The following is a 21,431-nucleotide window of genomic DNA, read 5'->3' on the forward strand; positions in this document are numbered from 1 at the left end:
GACGGGCAGTCGCTATTCTGCGCGGTCCAACAGCAGCAGCACAAATCTTTGCGGGTCATGCGGGCTATGTATCAGCCACGAAGTCCATGAAACACATATGAGCCGCACAGTTAAAGAAACGAACAGCCGCAAACCGCTAGATTAATTTGCGGCAAACATTGCGGGTTCGTGGCTGTCCACGATCCGCCCCGCTTGCAAGGGTAACTGTGATCCTGTGGAGCCGCATGGGTTACGGCTGGGTAACCTGGCCGATTGGCCACCGAGGTCCAAAAAATCCTTGTGGAAAGAGGCAGCGGATCTGCAGCCAAGGCCCTCTAGGGCCCAGGCCCTAGTCTTTGGCTCAGTAATACGGAGTATTACATATACGATGTATTTTTCAGCCCAATAACAAAGGCCCAGCAGCAAACCTAGAGTCCTCACTCTCCTCAGGCCTCACCCATCCCTGCTCGTCTGTCCGTCTCCCTCGCACCGTCGCACGAGCGTGCGGCCGCACGGGAGGAGGCGAGGTCGCGAGGACGGAGGAGCTAGCTGCCTGCCGGCGCGCCACCCAGCCGGCCGCCGCTGCGCCGCACGCCGCCGGAGGCTAGGCCGCCTATCCCACCGCGGCGCCGCCCATCCCGCCCGTGCCCTCCACCTCCAGGTCGCACAGGTGCCGCGCCGGCCGCCCCTGCCCTCCAGGCTCCAGCTCCAGGTCACTGGCCCACTCGCAGCGCGCACGAAAACGCAGGAGCAACCCGCTCACTCGCCACCACCGCCCGCGCGCACGGCGGCGACCACTGCGGCAGAGGAGTAGCAGATGGCGCCGCTCGTGCCGATGTCGCAGCCATGGGTGGAGAAATAGTAAGCCCGCACCCCTGTCTCTTCCCCCACAATTTCCCCCCGGAATTTGGAATGAAGCACTGGCGGTTCTCTCTAATCGCGCCTGTTCTTGCTGGGGTTGCAGTCGGCCGAGGCAGGTCAAGGATGTGGCTCACCAGGAGGAGGTGATTCGGGTGCTCACAAACACCCTCCAGACCGCCGATGTGAGCAAGCGCTAAACCCTAACCCTTTTCCGCCCCCACCAGATTTCTTCTTTTTATTCGTGGAACCCCCTTGGAGATTTTCTTATTTGCTGTTTGGTCACTTGCAGCTGCCGCACATGCTGTTCTACGGCCCGCCGGGGACAGGAAAGACCACTACCGCACTCGCCATCGCCTACCAGCTCTACGGGTATACCCTCGTGCTGGACCCTTTTGTTTTAGTGTACGCTTTCTTAATTTGGTTGTGGTAGTATGAGTAGTGTGCTATATAATCTTGGATTGTCTGAGACTTGCCAGTTGCTACTGTAATGGAGCAATTGATGGCGAGTGCAGCTTGCTTTAGTTGATCCTTTGATATTACTGATGATTATATACCCTTCAATGCCAAACAAAATACTCCTTTTTCTTTTAAAATGGTCAAAAGAACAGCAACAGTTGTGGAGATCCCTAATTTACTTGAATTTTCAGCCCATTCTAAGGTTCCCTAAGCATTTTTTAGCTTGAATGCTTAAGGGCCTGTTTGGTTCACCATAGTCACTTTTAGTCACTAAAATGCCAAACACCCCAACTAAAGTTTAGGGACCACTAAAGTTTAGTGGCTTTTAGTCACCAAGGGGTTGTTAAAAGTGACTAAAGTGTACATGGGACAGCTGCTTTAGTGGTCTTTAGTCACTATAACCAAACAGGGGGTCACTAAACTTTAGAGGGGTCACTAAACTTTAGGGGCCACTAAACTTTAGGGGGTGGAACCAAACAGGCCCTAAATTTGTTGGAGGTCCTGTTAGAGGCTCTACATATGTGTGTGAAAATTTGTTTTTTTTTGGAAGGTTGATTATTTCCATCAAGGATGGACCATCAAAATATTCGAAATTTATATTTTTTTTGGGTGAAGATTGGCACGTCTGTTTGTACAACCTCAACCCATGTATATGTTGGTGCTTATCACTGAGTCGAATGATACATAGTCAAGTTACTTTCTTGATTCAACAGAACAGCAGCAAAATTAAACTATATGTGTTTAAAATAGCCATTTAATAGGAACTCTGACTAATACAAAAGTAGCAGAGTATGATTTTGTTATGACCGGCGTGCACTATGGCCGGAGAAGGCCGGCTGGCTAGGGCCACGGCCACGTCCGGGATGGGCCTCAAGCCCACGCCATCGTGTCATATTAGCTATTATTAGAATTATTAGATTTAATACAAGTTATTTCCTATTATTAGATGAGAAGAGTTATAAATACCTTGTAAGACTATTTTTGGGAATTAAGCAGAAACAATCTAATTGTTTCCGGCTTCCCCTGGGAGCCGGGAGTCTCTGCCCTAGCCGCCTCCTTCCCCCTCGCTGCAGCCACGGCGCCGCCGCGCCGTCTTCCTCGTGCGCTTCGACCCCGCCCTCCAATCTTCCACACATACAATCTACGATCCCTCTCCAGCAGGACCCGAGTTCCTAGCAGCTTGGTATCAGCGATTCCAGGCACGATGTCATCCGCTCCGCTCAGCCATATCGCACCACCGATGTCGGCCGTGCCGCTGCCCACGGCGTCCTCCGAGCTCTCCACCGCGTCCGCGTCCAATTCGCCGGGCGGCTCGCTCACCCTGGATACCCTGGCTGGCGTGGTCGATCAGATCAGCCGCAACATGGATCAACTTGGCCGCAACATGGTCGCCATGCAGGCGTCCTTGGCCAGCCTCCTTCCGCCGCCTACCTCATCCCAGCCGACGCCTCCATCACTGCCGCTGCCGGACGCGCCTCTGGTGTCACAACAGGCGCGCTTTCCCTACGGCATGCCCCATAGCGGGACGGGGGTGCCTCTTCATCTGCTTCAGTGGCCGGCCTCTCCGTCCCCCATACCGTCGTGGGCGCTGTTGGGATCGGTTTCGCCGCCGGTTTACACGATGGCCACCTCACCTACGCCGTCCGCGGTGCCCGCCCCCGGTGTACATCCAGCCCCAACATCCGGGACATTCTACGGTGGCCTGGACGGCACGCTCGTCTACGGCGGCGCCACTGTGTCGGCCGCACCGGGGGCCCTCGAGGGCGGCAGCACTTCGGTCACCCCGACCATTGATCACGGAGCGCACGGAGGCGTTCCAGCACCGCCGTGATTCTACAAGCTCGAGTTCGCCACCTACGACGACGGAGTGGATCCGCTGAATTGGCTCAACCAGTGCGAGCAATTCTTCCGTGGCCAGCGCACTCTCGCCTCGGATCGCACATGGTTGGCGTCTTACCATCTCCGCGGCGCTGCACAGACGTGGTACTACGCCCTCGAACAAGATGAAGGCATGCCAGCCTGGGAGCGCTTCCGCGAGCTGTGCCAGCTTCGTTTCAGACCCCCGACGCGGGGCACACGTTTGGCGGAGCTTGCTCGACTGCCCTTCACCTCCACGGTCCAGGACTACTCGGATCGCTACAACGCCGTCCTCTGCCATGAGCGCGACCTCAACCCTCGTCAAAAGGCGCAGCTCTACGTCGGCGGTCTTCCTGAACATATCAAGGTGGACGTCGAGATGCACCATCCGCAAGACCTGCAATCCGCCATATACTACGCGCGGGCTTACGAACGTCGCGCGGCGGCCTTCTTGCCTGCCCAACAGCCGCAGTAGCAGCGCGGCGTTCGTCCACCACCACGTCCCGGCCTCCCTCCAGCTACCCGGCCGGCTGCAGCTCTGTCCTCGGGGACTGTACCACAGCCCCTTCCGACGACACCCCCCGGGCAGCCGCGGTTCCGCCGTTTGTCACCAGCAGAGCAACTTGAACGACGGCGCCAAGGCCTCGGCTTCAACTGTGACGAACCCTACGTCCGCGGCCATGTCTGTCAGCGCCTATTCTACTTGGAGAACGACGACTACGTCGACGCCGAGATCCCTGCCGAGGTTGCCGCCGCGGCTGCGTTCCAGGAGACGTCCGCGGTCGCCCCTCCCGTCCTGGAGTCCACGGGGGAAGCGTCGGTCCCCGCAGGGGCGCCACCCACAGTGTCCCTTTACGCGCTCGCTGGGGTGCGCCCAAAGAATGCCATGCTTCTGCCCGTGACAGTGAGGGGTCACCGTCTGGTGGCTCTCCTCGACTCCGGCTCGACGACCAACTTCATCAACGCCGATCTCTTCAGTCGTCTACAACTTCCCTCCGTTCCGCATCCCACGCTACGGGTGCTCGTGGCCAACGGCGACCGCGTGCCATGCCACGGGCTCGCACGCGACGTCGCCTGAACCATCGGCGACGAGGAGTTCTCCATCAACTGTTTCGGCATCAGTCTCGGCGAGTTCGACCTCATCCTCGGTTTCGACTTCCTGCGATCCCTCGGACCCGTGCTGTGGGACTGTGAGCGCCTCTCCATGGCCTTCACGCGCACTGGCCGCCGCGTCCTGTGGACGGGGCTGGGCTTCCCCTGCGACGACAACGCTAGGCAGGCCGCGGTTCGGGCGGTAAGCGACTCCTCCGGACAAACCCTCCTGGACCGGCTACTACTTCAGTTCGGGCCGGTCTTCGATGAGCCGCGCGGCCTTCCGCCAGCACGCCCCTACAACCACCGGATTCACCTCCTACCCGGCACCGCTCCAGTCGCTGTTCGTCCCTATCGTTACCCGCAGCTCCAGAAGGACGAGTTGGAGCGGCAATGCGCCGCCATGCTGGAGCAGGGGATCATACGCTCCAGCACATCTCCGTTCTCCGCCCTGGTTCTCCTTGTTCGCAAGGCGGACAACTCCTGGAGGTTTTGCATCGACTACCGTGCCCTCAACGCGCAAACCTCCAAGGACAGGTTTCCCATCCCGGTGGTGGACGAGCTACTCGACGAGCTCCACGGCGCCCGCTTCTTCACGAAGCTGGACCTTCGTTCCGGCTATCACCAGGTGCGGATGCATCCGGAAGACATCAGCAAGACGGCATTCCGGACCCACCAGGGGCACTACGAGTTCTTGGTGATGCCTTTTGGCCTCTCCAACGCTCCGGCCACTTTCCAGGCATTGATGAACGATGTCCTTCGCCCATATCTCCGCAGGTTCGTGCTGGTGTTTTTCGATGATATCCTGATATATAGCTCCTCGTGGGCGGAGCACCTGCAGCACGTCGGCGTCGTCCTCAACGCTCTCTGCGCCCATCGTCTCCACCTCAAGCGCTCCAAATGCTCGTTTGGGGCCTCCTCTGTGGCCTACCTCGGCCATGTGATATCCGCCGAGGGTGTCGCCATGGATGCCGACAAGATCAAGGCGGTCGCCTCGTGGCCCGTTACGCGCTCTGCCCGTGCCTTGCGCGGCTTTTTAGGGCTCGCCGGCTACTACCGGAAGTTCATCCGGGACTTCGGCGTCATCGCGGCGCCACTGACGCGTCTCTTGCGGCGAGACGTGTTCGCTTGGGACACCGAGTCCGAGGCGGCCTTCCTGGCGCTCAAGGGCGCCCTCACCACGGGGCCGGTCCTTCAAATGCCCGACTTCGACAAAATCTTCACGGTGCACAGTGACGCCTCAGGTGCAGGGTTCGGTGCTGTCCTTCACCAGGGCGCCGGTCCTCTCGCCTTCTTCAGCAGACCGTTCGCCGCACGCCACCTTAAGCTAGCCGCTTACGAGCGGGAGCTCATCGGATTGGTGCAGGCGGTACGACACTGGCGGCCGTACTTGTGGGGGCGCCACTTCCTCGTCCGGACAGACCACTACAGCCTCAAGTACTTGCTGGACCAACGCTTGTCGACGGTGCCTCAGCACCAGTGGGTCAGCAAGCTGTTCGGGTTTGACTTCGCCGTAGAGTACCGTCCGGGCCGCCTCAACACGGTGGTGGACGCTCTATCCTGCCGCGACGCCGAGGCTGCCTCCGAGCTCGGCGATACAGCAGCAGCGGCGAACATCTCCAGGCCGTCTTTCACATACATCGACGACGTACGCCGCGCCGCAGCTACGGCGCCAGATGCCGCGCTGCTGCAGGAATGCCTGCGCACGGGTGAGCTGCCTGCTCCCTGGCGCGAGGACGCTGGACTTCTGCTGCACTGTCACCGCATCTTCGTTCCCGACGTTGGCGACCTGCGACACCAGGCCATCCAGCTCGCCCATGGGGCTGGCCATGAAGGCGTTCAGAAGACGCTACATCGTCTTCGTTCGGATTTCTATTTTCCAGGCGATCGCACGTTGGTCCAGGATTGGGTGCGCTCCTGTGCTGTTTGTCAGCGCAACAAGACCGATGCTCTTCGGCCGTCGGGGCTCCTGCAGCCTCTGGAGGTGCCGTCCTAGGTATGGGCGGACATCTCCATGGACTTCATCGAAGGGCTGCCCAAGGTCGGTGGCAAGTCGGTCATTCTCACCGTCGTCGACCGCTTCTCCAAGTACGCGCATTTCATTGCACTCGGACATTCCTACACCGCCACGTCCGTCGCCCGCGCCTTCTTTGACGGCATCGTCCGACTTCATGGGTTTCCGACGTCCATAGTCAGCGACCGGGACCCCGTGTTCACCGGTCACGTGTGGCGCGACCTCTTCAGGATGGCCGGCGTGACTCTGCGCATGAGCACGGCGTTTCACCCCCAGACGGATGGGCAGTCGGAGGTGGTGAACAAGGTAATCGCAATGTATTTGCGCTGTGTTACAGGTGACCGGCCTCGCGCTTGGGTGGATTGGCTTTCATGGGCGGAATATTGCTATAACACTTCCTTCCATACCGCCCTCCGCGCGACGCCCTTCGAGGTGGTGTACGACCGTCCCCCGCCGGCCATTCTGCCATATCGGCCGGGGACAGCGCGTACTGAGGCCGCCGATGCTCTTCTCCGCAGTTGTGACGACATGCTGGCGGAGGTCCGACAACGCCTTATTCAAGCTCAGCAACTCGCGAAGAAGTACTACAACGCCAACCACAGGGAGGTGGAGTTCGACGTTGGCGCGTGGGTCTGGCTGCGCCTCCTTCACCATACGGCGCAGTCTCTGGACCCCCGTGCCAAGCACAAGCTGGGGCCTCGCTGGGCTGGCCCCTTCCACGTGCTGGAGCGCATCGGCCGCGTCGCTTATCGCCTACAGCTGCCTGACGGAGCCCGCTTGCATGATGTCTTCCACGTCAGCCTCTTGAAGCAGCATCGCGGCGATCCTCCAGCGGAGTCCGGTGTCCTGCCCCCAACGCAGGACGGCCGCATTCTGCCAGCCCCGGATCGTGCGTTGAAGGCGCAGAAACGCTGGGGTACCTGGCACGTATTGATCAAGTGGCTCGGCTTGGCTGAAGAGGACGTGACCTGGGAACGCGTCGACGATTTCAAGACTGCCTACCTTGACTTCCAGCTCGAGGACGAGCTGTTTTCGCAGGCGGGGAGAGATGTTATGACCGGCGTGCACTATGGCCGGAGAAGGCCGGCTGGCTAGGGCCACGGCCACGTCTGGGATGGGCCTCAAGCCCACGCCGTCGTGTCATATTAGCTATTATTAGAATTATTAGATTTAATACAAGTTATTTCCTATTATTAGATGAGAAGAGTTATAAATACCTTGTAAGACTATTTTTGGGAATTAAGCAGAAACAATCTAATTGTTTCCGGCTTCCCCGGGAGTCTCTGCCCTAGCCGCCTCCTTCCCCCTCGCTGCAGCCACGGCGCCGCCGCGCCGTCTTCCTCGTGCGCTTCGACCCCGCCCTCCAATCTTCCACACATACAATCTACGATCCCTCTCCAGCAGGACCCGAGTTCCTAGCAGATTTCCACAATTTTTTTAACTTGTTGAGAATGACTGTCAGACAATCAGCATTGCCTCTCTTATCTGTTTTATGCATGTGGATGTGGTGATTAATTTCTCAGATTTATTCATGAAATTCACATATTCATGCTAGTAATTAAGGAAATGACATTAGAAACTGTCTCGTTTTGAAAAAAAAAAACACAACACTACTCTCAGATGGTTTGAGGACTCAGTTTTCTTCTCGTGTTTGGACAATGCAGTCCAGAGCTGTATAAGTCAAGGGTTTTGGAGCTCAATGCTAGTGATGATCGTGGAATTAATGTGGTGAGGACGAAAATTAAGGACTTTGCTGCTGTTGCTGTTGGTACTGCACGGAAAGCGTAAGCTCGTCCAAATTATAAAGCTTTTCATTCTCATCCAATTTTTGTATTCCATACTAGTTTTCTTGTTGTGATGGACTTCAGTGGTTATCCCTGCCCACCTTACAAGATTATTATACTTGATGAAGCAGATTCAATGACAGAAGATGCCCAGGTATATTGCCACACAACATTCTTCTATATGTAATAAATGTTTCAGACCTAATACATATGGGAAGTTGGTGATATTTTATATCCTTCTGTAGAATGCTTTGAGGCGTACCATGGAGACTTACTCCAAAGTGACCAGATTCTTTTTTATATGCAACTATATCAGCAGGTATTTTGTCAACGTGATCTTATTATTTTTGTATGGTGCAAGTATTGAATTTTTGTGATTCATGATTGTTATTGTTACAGGATAATAGAACCACTTGCATCGAGATGTGCAAAGTTTAGGTTCAAGCCTCTTTCAGAAGAAGTGATGAGCAGCCGCATTATGCATATATGTAATGAAGAAGGTCTCAATCTTGATGCTCAGGTATTTAAATTAGCCTTATTTGCGATGAGTCAGATGTCATACATTATTATGACAATATCGGGTCAATTGTTTCGAGCATTCTTTCATTTAATAATTACTTAGGTTTCGATGCTTTGAATTCTCTAATTAGGCGCTGTCCACACTGAGTGCCATTTCTCAAGGTGATCTTCGTCGTGCTATAACCTATCTTCAGGTATGATTTTTCTCCAAATCTACTCTTTTGCATTAAGTTGTTCAGTTGATTGTAGTTCCATATACTTTTGGTTTGTTGCAGAGTGCAGCTCGCTTATTTGGATCTTCTATCGCTTCCAGTGACTTGATCAGTGTTTCAGGGGTACAATACCATTCACTTTTCTCCTCTTTTATTTGCGACTAGGTTAATTTATCAATTTACTAGTTCCTGTATAGTGTGATGATGAATTCATGATTTCCATTGAGACAGTAATGTTATTTTTTGCTTGATGCTTGAGGTTATAAAAAGTTAATTCATGCTTGATGATGCTGTCCCACCAGAACTTAGTGTAGTTCTAGCCTTCAATGAAGTTTTACACACATAGCAAAAAAATGTTTATGCTGAAAGGGAATTTTGCTTTTCCACGGAAAAATATCTTATATCATTACAAATTTTATCATGCAAGTAATTGGTGACCTGAACAAAGGGAAATCAAACTTGTCCATTCATCACTTTTGTCTCCCTCTGTCAGGTTATCCCTGAAGATGTTGTCAAGTCACTGCTTGCAGCCTGCGGATCTGGTGAATTTGACGTGGCAAACAAGGAAGTTAACAACATTATAGCAGATGGATATCCAGTCTCACAGCTGATGGCGCAGGTCATCTATTTATTTTGTTTCTAGATGTCATATTCTAGTTAATTACTATTCTTGTTGATTTCATCTGTTACTGCTGCTAACTGAAGTACTTGTGCAGTTTCTAGATGTGATTGTTAGCGCGGATGATATTCCAGATGATCAAAAGGCAAGGATATGTAAAAAGCTTGGGGAATCTGATAAGGTTTGTCCAACTAAAATTACAGTACTACAGTTATATCATGTTCGTCCTTTTCTTGTTTCCCATGACTTGTACTGTTCTAAAGGGAAACCTAGAACTTTTTTCTTCCACGTGACTAGTTGAGAAATAATAGTTGCATGTTTTTATCTTGTAGCAAGTCTCTGAAACTGTATCCACACATGTATCACATAGTATCTGTGATGTTACATTTCTCACCTTTCCCCTTTTGGATGATTTCACAGTGCTTGGTTGATGGGGCAGATGAGTATCTACAGCTGTTGGATGTCGCCAGTGAGACTATTCGTGCTCTTTTCAACATGCCACAAACGCTGGTCTTCTAAGTTCATAAAGAGGAGCGGTGGTTGCAATCCCTGGCAAAAGCTTTTCGTGCCTCTTAGATGCTGCCCAAGGCTAATCTGCCTCGCCATGCTGCTCCAATGTTGGTAGATTTGTGATGGGTTGAAAAGCGATGAACTCGCCCTAAAATCCTGCTGAACTGTGCCTGTGGATGCCCAATATGACAATGAACATTTCTCAACTTTACATCTTGAGTGTTATATTTCCTCTTCTACTCCCAGGTGATGCTATATATGATGGCAGAGAGCAGGTTAGCATCTAAGACTTCAGATGCCTCCAGAGTGCAGCAGTTGACTCTATGGCATTGCAGTCAGATTTTGTTAGGCTGTGCTTTGTAACTTCGTTATGGCACACGTTCTATAACAGAGTTACATTTCTAGGATGGAACTTTTAGAGTGAAAACACGTTACTGTATAACCTAACCAAAAGCCCATCTCGTTATGAAGGATTCTCCTGTGATCTGCTCAACTGGAATTTGGAATCCCAGATGGAATCTGGCTGCTACTATTGTGCTTTTCCAAGGGCTTCTCAAACGAGCCATGTTGATAGGCTGCCTAGCCAACATATCTGCAGCGAGGTTCCATGTGTTGGTCTCACAGATGGTCACGTTAGCCTCTAGAAGAATTATTGTCCTCAACTCGCACAGATAAGCAAATGCTGGAGAATGCATTGTGATGGGACTTTTTTGTTCTTGTAAACATGGAGCCTAACGTTAGTATGGGGCTAATGCATGTATATGCATGCGTTGTGCGGGCCCTAAAGCAACCAAAATTGTTCTAAAACAATTTTAGGGATAAGAGTGACACAAATTCATGCATTACAAATGTTAAGTTTAGTTGTTTGTAAAAAAAAAAGTCGTGACAAAAAGTATAACGAAAACACCTATTGATGGTCATGTGTATTGTGTGCCTTGATATTTTGCTTGTCCTTTTTCATGCTGGATTAATGCAACGTGGATATTTTGTGAATATAAGGCATAAAACATGGTTTCTTTTGGTAAAATTTTCGATGCATAATACATCTAAGAACATTAGTCATCATGTATTAAATGCACGCAAGAAACTCCGATAGTTAATTAGCAGAAGAAATTAAAAAGGGATTTGCTAAAATTTAGATGTCTGAATTTTAGTTTTCTTTCAGACGACGGTCATTGCATATATTATATATTAAAATTACTGCTTTAGTTCGTTGTAATTTCTATAGGCACGATCTGCAACTTTCGACTTCGAGAATTTAAAACCCATTAGACAAAATCATAAAACCAACAAAATCTAACTTGTGTTGGCACAAAATCAATTAACAATTTATAATTCTTTCTATAGTCAGACAACGACAGAAATTTCATATGCTATGACACAAAGAGAAATAATAAATTATTAAAATAATTATTTACTTGTACAAATTTGTGGTACAAAAGTATTGTACGAATCATTTTTTTAATTCAGTCACTTGAAATATAGAAGTGAATTAAAAAAGTATCAATCCACAACTATAAAGTTATGTCTTTGATATTGGGTAGATGAGATATATGAAGTCTAGCATAAAAAAGATGCGTTATTGTATACTACTAATGATCTTTTTTTCTTCTTCTACATCTATATTTATTTTTAGACGCATTGTTAATGCTACAATTCTTAATTATTACCTGTTTTAGCCATACGATAATTCGCTCACAAGTCGCAATCGATATCATTCAAGGCCAATGACTCATGGCCAACTCATATTTTGGCTCTGTTCGGCAGGACTTATTGCTGCTGCAGCTGATTTGTAGGGCTGATTTATTATGGGAAAAAAATATTATTCCCATAGCTGAAAAGTAATGCTGATTCTGACCGATAAGCTTAAGCGAACAAAGCCTTTTTTTTTTTGACATCTTCCCTTCTATACTATGGCTCATCTATTTGCAAGACCAGCTGTGCCACCATATTTTGGTCTAATACTCTAATTCTATTGAATTTGAATCCTGCGCTAACAAGTTGAATCCTCTCCAAAAATTTCAAACCGAAGGGAAGAGCCCCAAATTTGAAGGAGCTGAAGCCTCGGTCGGCTCACTGCCATCGCACGTGCCTCCCGACCAACCGCCGTGGTCCTCACTCGCGGACACACTCTCCGGGCGCCCACCACCTCCGCCTCTTCCGCCGCCGCGTGCGCCGGCGAAGATGCCGCGCAAGGCCTCCTCCAACTCAGGTACGCGCCCCGCCAGAGACCCCCCTTCGCGCCTCGCATTTTCCGCACTCCCAAAACCCTAACGCTCTCTCCCTCCTCAACTCCCGCTTCCAGATGCGCGGGCCAAGTGGCGGAAGCGGAAGCGCGCCGCCGCCAGCGCCTCCCCGTCCAAGCAGCCGGCCGACCACTCAGACGACTCCGACACCGCCGCGGCCGCGAACGGCGACGACGAGGCGTCCCGCGCCGCCTCCGCCAACGGGGGCGGAGGAACCCTAGCCGGCGGCGGCGGCGGCGGCGATGACGACCCCGCGCTCGACCTTCGTGCGGCGGAGGTGCTCTCCTCCTCCGCCGAGCCCGTCTCCGCCTTCCCCGCCGCCGTCCGCCGCGCCGTGGGCCGGCCTCACCCCTCGGTGCTGGCTGTCATCGCCGCCGAGCGTGCGGCGGCCAGTTCCGACGGTGCTCCTGCCACCCCAGCCCCGGTACCCGTTCTCGAGAACATTTCGAACGGGCAACTCCAGGTGGTCTCGGCGATGCTGCCCGACCATCCGTCCCTGTCCTACGACCCTGACAAGCCGTCCACGTATGTCTGCACCCCACCTCCACTGATGGAGGGATGCGGAGTGCACAAACAGTTCTATGGCAAACTTCATATCGTGCCCAGGCACTCAGGTTTCTTCTTGCCACAAAAAAAAAACATTGTTTGCCACTGACCACACTACCTGGTACTAGAACAAAGTGATAATTTAAATTGTGGTTTTTTTTTGTTGATTCATAATTGTAGATTGGTTTGTGCCAACGACGGTGCACAGGTTGGAGAGGCAGGTTGTGCCACAGTACTTCTCTGGAAAATCCCAGGGGCAGACACCAGAGAAGTACATGATGTTGAGGAATAAGGTGATTGTGAAATATTTGGAGCGACCTGGGAAAAGACTTGTGTTTGCTGAGTGCCAGGGGCTTGTCACAAGCACACCTGAACTGTATGACCTGAGTAGGATAGTTAGGTTCTTGGAATCTTGGGGGATCATTAATTACCTTGCAACAGGGTCAGTGCACCGTGGCCTGAGGATGGCAGCATCCCTCATCAAGGAAGAGATAACAGGGGAGCTTCAGTTGGTATCTGCACCAATGAAATCAATTGATGGTTTGATTTTGTTTGATCGGCCCAAATGCAGTATCCGGGCAGATGATATATCTTCGCTGGTGTCAACTTCATCTGCTCCATTTGTGGCTAATGGTGATGCTGATTCAGCAAATTTGGACGAGAAGATCTGGGAGCGCTTATCAGAGAGTTCTTGTAGTTACTGCTCACAACCTTTACCCAGCTTACACTATGAGTCACAAAAGGAGGTGTGCACAATCATAATTGCTACTTGGTTATATTTTATTCTTCATATTTCAATGCTCCTTTGCATCTTCTGGACTGTTGATTATGCAATGCACTTCACACTTCTGACCTTGTACTGGTCTATTCATAATTTTCAGTTTGTAGAATGAGACTATGTTATTGATCAGAGTACTCTATTGATTATATTACATCCAAAACTTAGCATTAGTTTATAACATGACTCACTATTCTAGAAGGAACTGATTAGGACAACAATATACTATGCTTGAGGTGATATTGTTGTTTCCTATGATCTGATTCTGAACTGATTGGTACAAGATTATACTCAAATAGCAATGATTAGGAAAGCAGAGATTATTATATAATTTTGCCGAGGAATTTACAAACAATTTTGTATCTTACACCTCAAAATATCAAGGTATAGTAATGGTATTTAAATTATTAAACCTGTGATTTGAAGTACCAAGAGCCCATGAGATTGAAATTGATGATTTGGTTGAAGGCATTGTAGAGTAACCCTATACAACTGAATGTTACTACAGGGTGTATCATCTAGGTACCCAAATACAAATAGGCCTGAGTAAAGTTAAGTTGCTTATGTTTTATAGTTTTTAAACATGCTTGAAAAGTTTAGCTGACCCCCTTTATTTGCTGCCTGTATGTACCTAATTTTCTGAGGGCTTTTAATATTATTGGTCATGAGTTAGGAAAATGGAAAAGTGTATTTTTCAAACGCTTCTTCCAGTTCAAAATACTTTGTCCAGCTTGCTGGAATGTTTTATTTCAAAGTAGTTTGACATAATAATCAACAACATTTATTTGTGATTGGAGAGAGTTCGTGGCATGCTATGAAGCTTTATTTATATCCTACTACTATTTGGTTTTCCTAATAACTGGTATGAATTGATTTTGTATTTGATTTCAGTGTGTTATATACTTTATGATGATTTGCCTCATACATGTCCTCTGTTTTGATATGCATTGTTTTAAGAGAGATTCATTTTAGTGCAGTCACTTTCTGTTAAGGTGGCTCTTAGTTGATTTTTTTTTTCTTCTGTAAACTAGCCCTCTTTATCAAAGAAGCATATAAATGAGACTAACAAGCTATCTTATTTTAACTGGTGGAGCAGGCAGACATTGCTCTTTGTTCAGACTGCTTCCACAATGCAAAATTTGTTACTGGGCATTCAAGCTTAGATTTTCAGAGAGTGGATGGGATGAAAGATGGATCAGACACTGATGGGGACAGATGGACTGATCAGGAAACTTTGCTGTTGTTGGAGGGCATAGAGAAGTTCAATGATAACTGGAATCATATCGCAGGTCATGTTGGGACAAAATCAAAAGCACAATGTATTCACCATTATATTCGTCTCCCGGTGGAAGATGGTTTGTTAGAGAACATTGAAGTGCCAGAAGCATCCCTTCCATCCAGAATGCAAAGTAATGGAATTTTGCATTCAGATTCCAATGGCAGTACTTCAGGTGTGTTTTCTATTTGTTCAACTAGCAAACTTCTCAGTTTTGTTATGCTTCAGTTTTCATAGTTGCAAAACGTATCGGGATTTTGTATTTTTGACTGATGATTTGTTCCCTTTGCTTTCCTCAAGGTAGCCAACCTGGAAACCAGATTCCATTCATTAATTCTGCTAATCCAGTCATGTCACTGGTGAGTCATTGTACATTATATTCAAATTTGGATACTGAAATGTCTGAAAGCATTTACAGATGTAATTATCTTCACTATTCGTTTATATGGCCGTCAGTGATGCGCATACCTTTTCCATGCCTGAAATGTTTTTTAATCAAAGCCCTTACTATCTCAAACGAAAAATATTTACCATTTACATGTTGCTAACCATGACTCTGGGGTTGGTAATCCATTTCCTATGCTGTATTACTTTAGAAATTGACTCAATTTGGGACTAGACAGCTTATTGCAGTACTTTTATTGATCAAAAGCTGTTAAAAAATTCTGGGTGGAAGGTTGTATGCCTGTACCACTTTTAGCTATGAATTAGCTATTAAAAAATAATCATACTAGCTATTCCAGTGATAATTATAAATCCATGTGTACACTTATTGGGGGAATATGTAGTGCATAACCATATTTCAGTGTGAAGATGCTAACTCTGAAACAGGGGCCATTAGGTGGGACTTGGAAGCATTATATTAAGGTGAACAAAAGGAACAATTAGGTTCACAAGTTCTGTTAGTAAACCCTTGCAAGCTGCGGGTTGCAGTTGCGTACCATGCAGTTTTCTGTGTCATTATAATATATGTGTCTATGGTCAATCTGTGTAAAGATCTATTTGTATCTCTGGTCTTACTATTCTCGCAGGTTGCATTTTTGGCTGCTGAAGTAGGACCAAGAGTTGCAGCATCCTGTGCAAGTGCAGCATTATCGGTTTTGACAAGGGATGATTCCAGGTGAGCCACCTGTGCAATAACTCAATAAGGGATGCCCAGTGACTTGATTAATGAACATTTTCTGATTTGATATGCCATGTTAGTTTTATAGCTGGAATGCAGTAACTCTTTTTTTATTTAGTGGCACCTGATTTATTTTGGTTTTTTGGGGTCTCACTCACATTTCTAGAGCTATTTGTTAACATGGTATTTTCCATTCTGTTAAGGATGCATGCAGAAGGCATTGATGCTATGGGTCATGCTACTCATCTGAACTATGGTAAGTGCTTTGTTCCCCCTCCCTTTGTTTCAATCTTATTGTGCAAGAGGTTGTTGTAAAATACAATCAATCTTCTTGTGAAACAGGACTCTCATCATCCATTTCTTCTGAAACTGTGAAAAATGCTGCAATCTGTGGCTTGTCAGCAGCAGCAACAAAGTCCAAGCTTTTTGCGGACCAGGAGGAGCGTGAAATTCAGAGATTATCTGCCACCATCATAAATCATCAGGTCTGTTGCAATAAAAAGTTTGTGGATTCTGCAATTTAGTTATTTTGGTGTCTGACCATCTTATTTTCGTGGTATACTTTTGCAATTGTTGTCTGGCTACTGTGTCAGTGTTTTGCATGTTTAAATGACTTCACAAGAAAAAAGAAAACCCTGATTCTCAACTATGGTAGTTGTAGCTCTGGAGGAGCCTTTTGTTCTTTGGTGTTAAAATAAAAAGAATCTCAAGCATCCTTAACATGATGTCTTTTCCTTGTATTTTGATATGTTACTTCATGTGATGGTCGTGTTTTATAAAAAAATGACCAAACATTGAGAAGAGAGGAGGTTTTAAGAATGAAAGAGCCACTGAGGAAAAAAAAAAAACAAATTCACACTTGTCAAAGTTTGTCATTTACCATAATTGGAGCTTATTTCTTGGCCGATCATGCTAATTCTCGGTAGTTTTGTAGTTTGACAGAAAACAATTGTCCTGCCATAATATTATAGACATCTAAAAAACGAAACCTATAATTACTGGTAAAACCATCTTTTACTACGAACTTGAGGGGGCAGTTTGGTAAAAACTCATACCTGGGTTAGGGATATTCAGGGCACCCTATCTGGTGATTTCTTCACTGAATATCTCACACTTTGGGATCTCATCTCCGAAGTGATGCTTCAACCAGAGGTGGAAGACTCACGTTTGAAGTTCTCTGGTGATGGGCAATATTCAGCAAAGTCCTCCTATGAAAGCCTGTTTCATGGTACTGTAATTTTCAGTCCTTATGATAGGATTTGGGAAACTTGTGTGCCTGGCAAATGCTGTTTTTCATATTGCTAGTGGCCCATGAGATGTGTTGGACGGCTGAACGGTTAGCACGAAGAGGGCTGCCACATCCCGCCTTCTGCCCCTTCTGTGACCAAGAGGAAGAAAATATTAATCACCTGGTGTTGACCTGCTTCTTCACATGAGACTTTTGGTTCATCCTTCTGCGCTGGGTCGGTTTTCACTCCCCTAGCTGATGAGATTTCCTTTGATGATTGGTGGGCAGAAGCACGAGGGTAGCTGATCACTTAAGAAAAGGCCTCAATTCCATCATCTCAGGGGCCTGGACATTGTGGAATCTTTGCAATCCCTGTGTTTTTTGTGGCAAACCGCAAACCTCCTAACCTAGCTAGAGCACTGTTGCTCGCTAGTGAAGAGCTTCATTTCTGGGGTTTCGCTAGGGCACGAGGTATCCATCACCTCCTTGCCTGGGATTGAATGGGTTTTAATTTTGGTAGTGGTTGTCTTCTTCCCTTTTAAAGGAAACGTCTGTTTGCTTAAGTTTCTAATGTTTTGTCTGTGTGGTGTAAGCGTTCCTGCCCCATTTTTCTTAATATAATGATACACAGTCCGGCGTGTCTGAGAAAAAAAAGTTTGACAAAAACGTATAGCTCACTGGTTAAAACGGCCCTTTCCTTACTATCAGGAAGATTCAACCAAGCTCAAACAGGTTTTGTTTTGAATGACTTTGAACCACTTCCTTAGATAAATCTTTTTGAATTTCATACTTGTAATTCTTGATAAAAGGCATATGATATAACTTTCAGCTTGTTATTCATTTTTATGGACATGCAGTTAAAGAGACTGGAGCTGAAATTGAAACAGTTTGCGGAGGTTGAGACAATGCTCTTGAAGGAAAGTGAGCGGTTAGAGGTGATGAGGCAGCAGCTGGTAACTCAGCGTGTCCGGTTGTTATCAACCCGGTTCACTTCCACAGGTGGTACAATACCTGGAGGCAGCAGCAGTATGGTTTCAAACCCTATGAATCAGGCCACCGGCCTTAGACCGCTGATGATGCCAGGCTCGGTGTCCCAGTCCAGCATGCCCGCAATGTATGCAAATAACATGCAGGGGCATCCCCAGATGGCTCTGCTGCAACAGCGGCAACAGATGCTCTCATTCGGACCTCGCTTGCCTCTCTCGGCCATCAACCCTGGCTCATCCTCATCGACACCCAACATGATGTTCAACCCTGGCATGCCCAACTCGGCAGCTCCTAATCATCACCCTTTGTTGAGATCACCCTCAGGGAACAATTCAAACGTAGGTTAGTGAGATGAGTTTTTCTTTTTTGGGTCTTAGATTCCTGAGTTGTAGCCCCTGATTCGTGATCGTTAACCATTGTAATTCAATTGCACAACATATAGAGGTAGTTGTTACCAGCGATAGGTTCTCATTTTCTCTAGGCTGTGGACCGTGTGGTGTGTGTTTTGATAAGACTGGTGTTGCTAGTGGCTTAGGTGATGCATAGAGGATGTAGAGTTTCACCCTGATTAATTATTATTACTTCCCCATCTTAGAATTATGTCAAAAATGATTCTGCATGAATTCCCAATTCTTCTTTGGTTTGCATCCGGAAATCATGGTATGCCAAAATGGTTTATGTTTGGAATTTCTTGGATGCTAATAAGTTTTAAATTTGGATTTTGTGCTGTCTGGGGTGGGCAAAATTACCGAAACTGGCACCGAACTAAACTGATTTAACTGAAATTTATGGGCTTTTATATAAAAAAAAAACAAAACGTCTTATAAGGCTTCAAAATGAACGGGTGATAATCCTTATGGGTGGATCCTCCCCTCTAAACTTTAGAGCTCTAAACTTTAGAGCTAAAGCTCTAAATAGGTAGTATAAAGTTCGCTCTAAACTTAACTCATCTCATATTAAAGCTTTAGATCTCAAAAGTGAGTTAAAGTGTTCTAAAGATTTTAGAGCTCTAAAGTTTAGATATAGGAATTCAAACATGCCCATAAATGAAATTTATTTGGTCTTGAGCCGGCAATAATCGAATTAACTGATTTTTTATATTAAACACTAAAATTGTGTCTAAAGACTTTATTTGTTTTTTTTTGTTTTAACGCATGATACTTCCTCCGTTCTAAATTATAAGTCGCTTTGACTTTTTTATTTCATTCGTTTTGCTATGTATCTAAACATATTATTATATCTAGATGCATAGCAAAATGAATGTACTAAAAATGTTAAAACGACTTATAATTTGGAACCGAGGGAGTACATTATTAGGTGCTTTTCTATATAAGTATGCTGTTGCATTATCTTCTGTTGAAGTACAATTAGGGGTGAAAGTGGTGTGGATAATTCTCCTATCCGATCCGATCCGAATGCGAATTTTGAGGATATGGAGAAGAACTTTTAATATCCATATGGATACGGATAATCCGAATCCGATTTTGTGTGGATGCGTGATAGGACATGGAATAGGTAAAATCCGGCAGATATGGATTATCCGTAATTTCTATGCAGATTATCCGATGTTTAAAATAGGATATGTGAAAGTTTCTCTCCCTAGACTAGAGAATTTGGGATTTAAAAAAGTTTGTTAGTTGAGAACTCTTATTTTGTGATGTGGTTGTTTGATGTTCTAATTTTTAAATTAAGAATTTGCTAGGTGTTATTATTTATTGGCTAATAACTTATCATTTTTAGTGAAAATATCATGTTAAGTGTTAATTATTAGTGTGATTGCCGCAATATGGAATGCAATGCAAGCTTATTATCTATTGCTTGTTCTTGGTTCTTTACTAAATCAATTCTTGACAAGCTTATAATTCTCTACGCATGCACATGTTACTCGACTATTTAAATCCATCTCCGATCCGGTTCCGCTCCATATCTAGATCACTTCCGACATCCGAAAAAATCCGCATCCACATCCACATCCATGTATTATCCGCTCTACACCAAATTCGACAAAGAAAAGTGGATTAGGATATGGGAAAGGCATTATCCGCACCGATCCGATTCGTTTTCATCCCTAAGTACAATATGTATTGCGGTTAACCCTTAAACGAAACTGATTTTGGTCGGTTATTAGTTTTTTGACAACAAATTTGGTTAACATTTTACCAAAATCAAAATTCTTGATAACTGATGTGATCAAATCGATTTTTATTGAATTAACCAAATGTCTAGGCCTAGCTGTTTCAATCATAATGTTTGAGGCCCTGCCTTATTTGAAACATATTTAGTCAAGCGATCAAAATAAAATAAAAAAAGCACTAGCCATGTAATCCCTAAATAAGATATATATCTTTTGGAGTACGACATTTGCGAGGTTGGCATCACTTTTAAGGTCTTCTATGTACTTGAAGTCCATTGGATCCTTTTGGTTGACCTTATAAATAACATCGCGACTACGAGAAAGACTACGGGAAATGAACATTAACGACATGAACAAGATCCAAATAACTCCAGGTTGAGCACCAATAAATATATTATAATTTTAGAAATACTAATTTCATATTTTTCATTTTAAATGATTTTGTTATGATTTTTTTTGAGATTTCACCATATTTTATTATGACCAAAGTTATCTGATTTTAATAGTTTGAGAGCCAAAGATGTCTAGTTTTGACATTTGATGGCCAAAATCAAAGCCGGCGATTGTTTCACGACAAAAGTAGAACGGGCTTGCTAGTGCCCGGATGCCCATGCATGTAGTACTTTTCTTGCGTCGTTCCATGCGCCCACGCGGAGCCCGCGTCGCCTCGAACGTCACCAGCATCGAGAAGAGGGGGAGAGGGTGGCGGATGCCTAGCTGGCACCGGGAGGAGACACCGAGGCGAGGCAACAGAAGGCAAGGAAGGAAATACAACACCCGATTTACTTTTGAAACATTCATATATGACACTTACAAGATACGTCTGAAGGCAGATGAAACACTTGAAACATGCATCTAAAACACTTGCAAAAACACCAGAAAACACTTGAAACCATTCTCGATCTACTTTTGAAACATTCAGATGTGACACAGCATACGTCTGAAGGCAGATGAAACACTTGAAATATGCATCTGAAACACTTGCAAAAAAAACCAAAGAAACACTTGAAACCATTGCAAAAGCATACACGACATCCAGATGAAACATTTACAACATATGTGTGAAACATATGCAATATCCAAATAAACATATTTGCAACATACATCTGAAAAATAGATGAAACATTAGGAACAGAAGCTTACAACATACATGTACGACCATAGCAACATATGCAAAATCCCGATCTACTTTTGCAACATCCACATGAAA

At 46.6% G+C, this 21,431-nt stretch overlaps 2 protein-coding genes across 2 annotated transcripts; both read left to right on the forward strand.

Annotated features, from left to right (window-relative positions):
- Window positions 1-404: 404 nt before the first annotated feature.
- Window positions 405-10,142, forward strand: LOC136504199 (replication factor C subunit 2). The gene is made up of 12 exons (XM_066499048.1): window positions 405-840; window positions 944-1,022; window positions 1,130-1,209; window positions 7,924-8,043; window positions 8,128-8,197; window positions 8,289-8,362; window positions 8,443-8,563; window positions 8,694-8,756; window positions 8,838-8,897; window positions 9,268-9,393; window positions 9,491-9,574; window positions 9,814-10,142. Exons 1-12 carry the CDS (start codon window positions 797-799, stop codon window positions 9,910-9,912), a joined length of 1,020 nt encoding a protein of 339 aa, XP_066355145.1. The 5' UTR covers window positions 405-796; the 3' UTR covers window positions 9,913-10,142.
- A 1,814-nt stretch (window positions 10,143-11,956) lies between these two features.
- On the forward strand, window positions 11,957-18,670 carry LOC136504639 (SWI/SNF complex subunit SWI3C homolog). Its single transcript, XM_066499596.1, has 9 exons — window positions 11,957-12,115; window positions 12,209-12,763; window positions 12,876-13,441; window positions 14,570-14,924; window positions 15,050-15,108; window positions 15,781-15,869; window positions 16,076-16,128; window positions 16,215-16,357; window positions 17,958-18,670. Exons 1-9 carry the CDS (start codon window positions 12,088-12,090, stop codon window positions 18,432-18,434), a joined length of 2,325 nt encoding a protein of 774 aa, XP_066355693.1. The 5' UTR covers window positions 11,957-12,087; the 3' UTR covers window positions 18,435-18,670.
- The last annotated feature ends 2,761 nt before the right edge of the window (window positions 18,671-21,431 follow it).

The sequence above is a fragment of the Miscanthus floridulus genome, chromosome 14 (assembly GCF_019320115.1).
Source record: "Miscanthus floridulus cultivar M001 chromosome 14, ASM1932011v1, whole genome shotgun sequence".
NCBI lineage: Eukaryota > Viridiplantae > Streptophyta > Magnoliopsida > Poales > Poaceae > Miscanthus > Miscanthus floridulus.

Excerpts from the sequence above, each read along its gene's own strand:
- LOC136504199 (XM_066499048.1), top strand. The coding sequence starts at position 797 with ATGGCGCCGCTCGTGCCGATGTCGCAGCCATGGGTGGAGAAATA. Across the intron at positions 841-943 it reads CAGCCATGGGTGGAGAAATA|TCGGCCGAGGCAGGTCAAGG; the intron begins GTAAGCCCGCAC and ends CTGGGGTTGCAG. Across the intron at positions 1,210-7,923 it reads ATCGCCTACCAGCTCTACGG|TCCAGAGCTGTATAAGTCAA; the intron begins GTATACCCTCGT and ends TGGACAATGCAG.
- LOC136504639 (XM_066499596.1), top strand. The coding sequence starts at position 12,088 with ATGCCGCGCAAGGCCTCCTCCAACTCAG. Across the intron at positions 12,764-12,875 it reads TATCGTGCCCAGGCACTCAG|ATTGGTTTGTGCCAACGACG; the intron begins GTTTCTTCTTGC and ends TCATAATTGTAG. Across the intron at positions 16,358-17,957 it reads CCACCATCATAAATCATCAG|TTAAAGAGACTGGAGCTGAA; the intron begins GTCTGTTGCAAT and ends ATGGACATGCAG.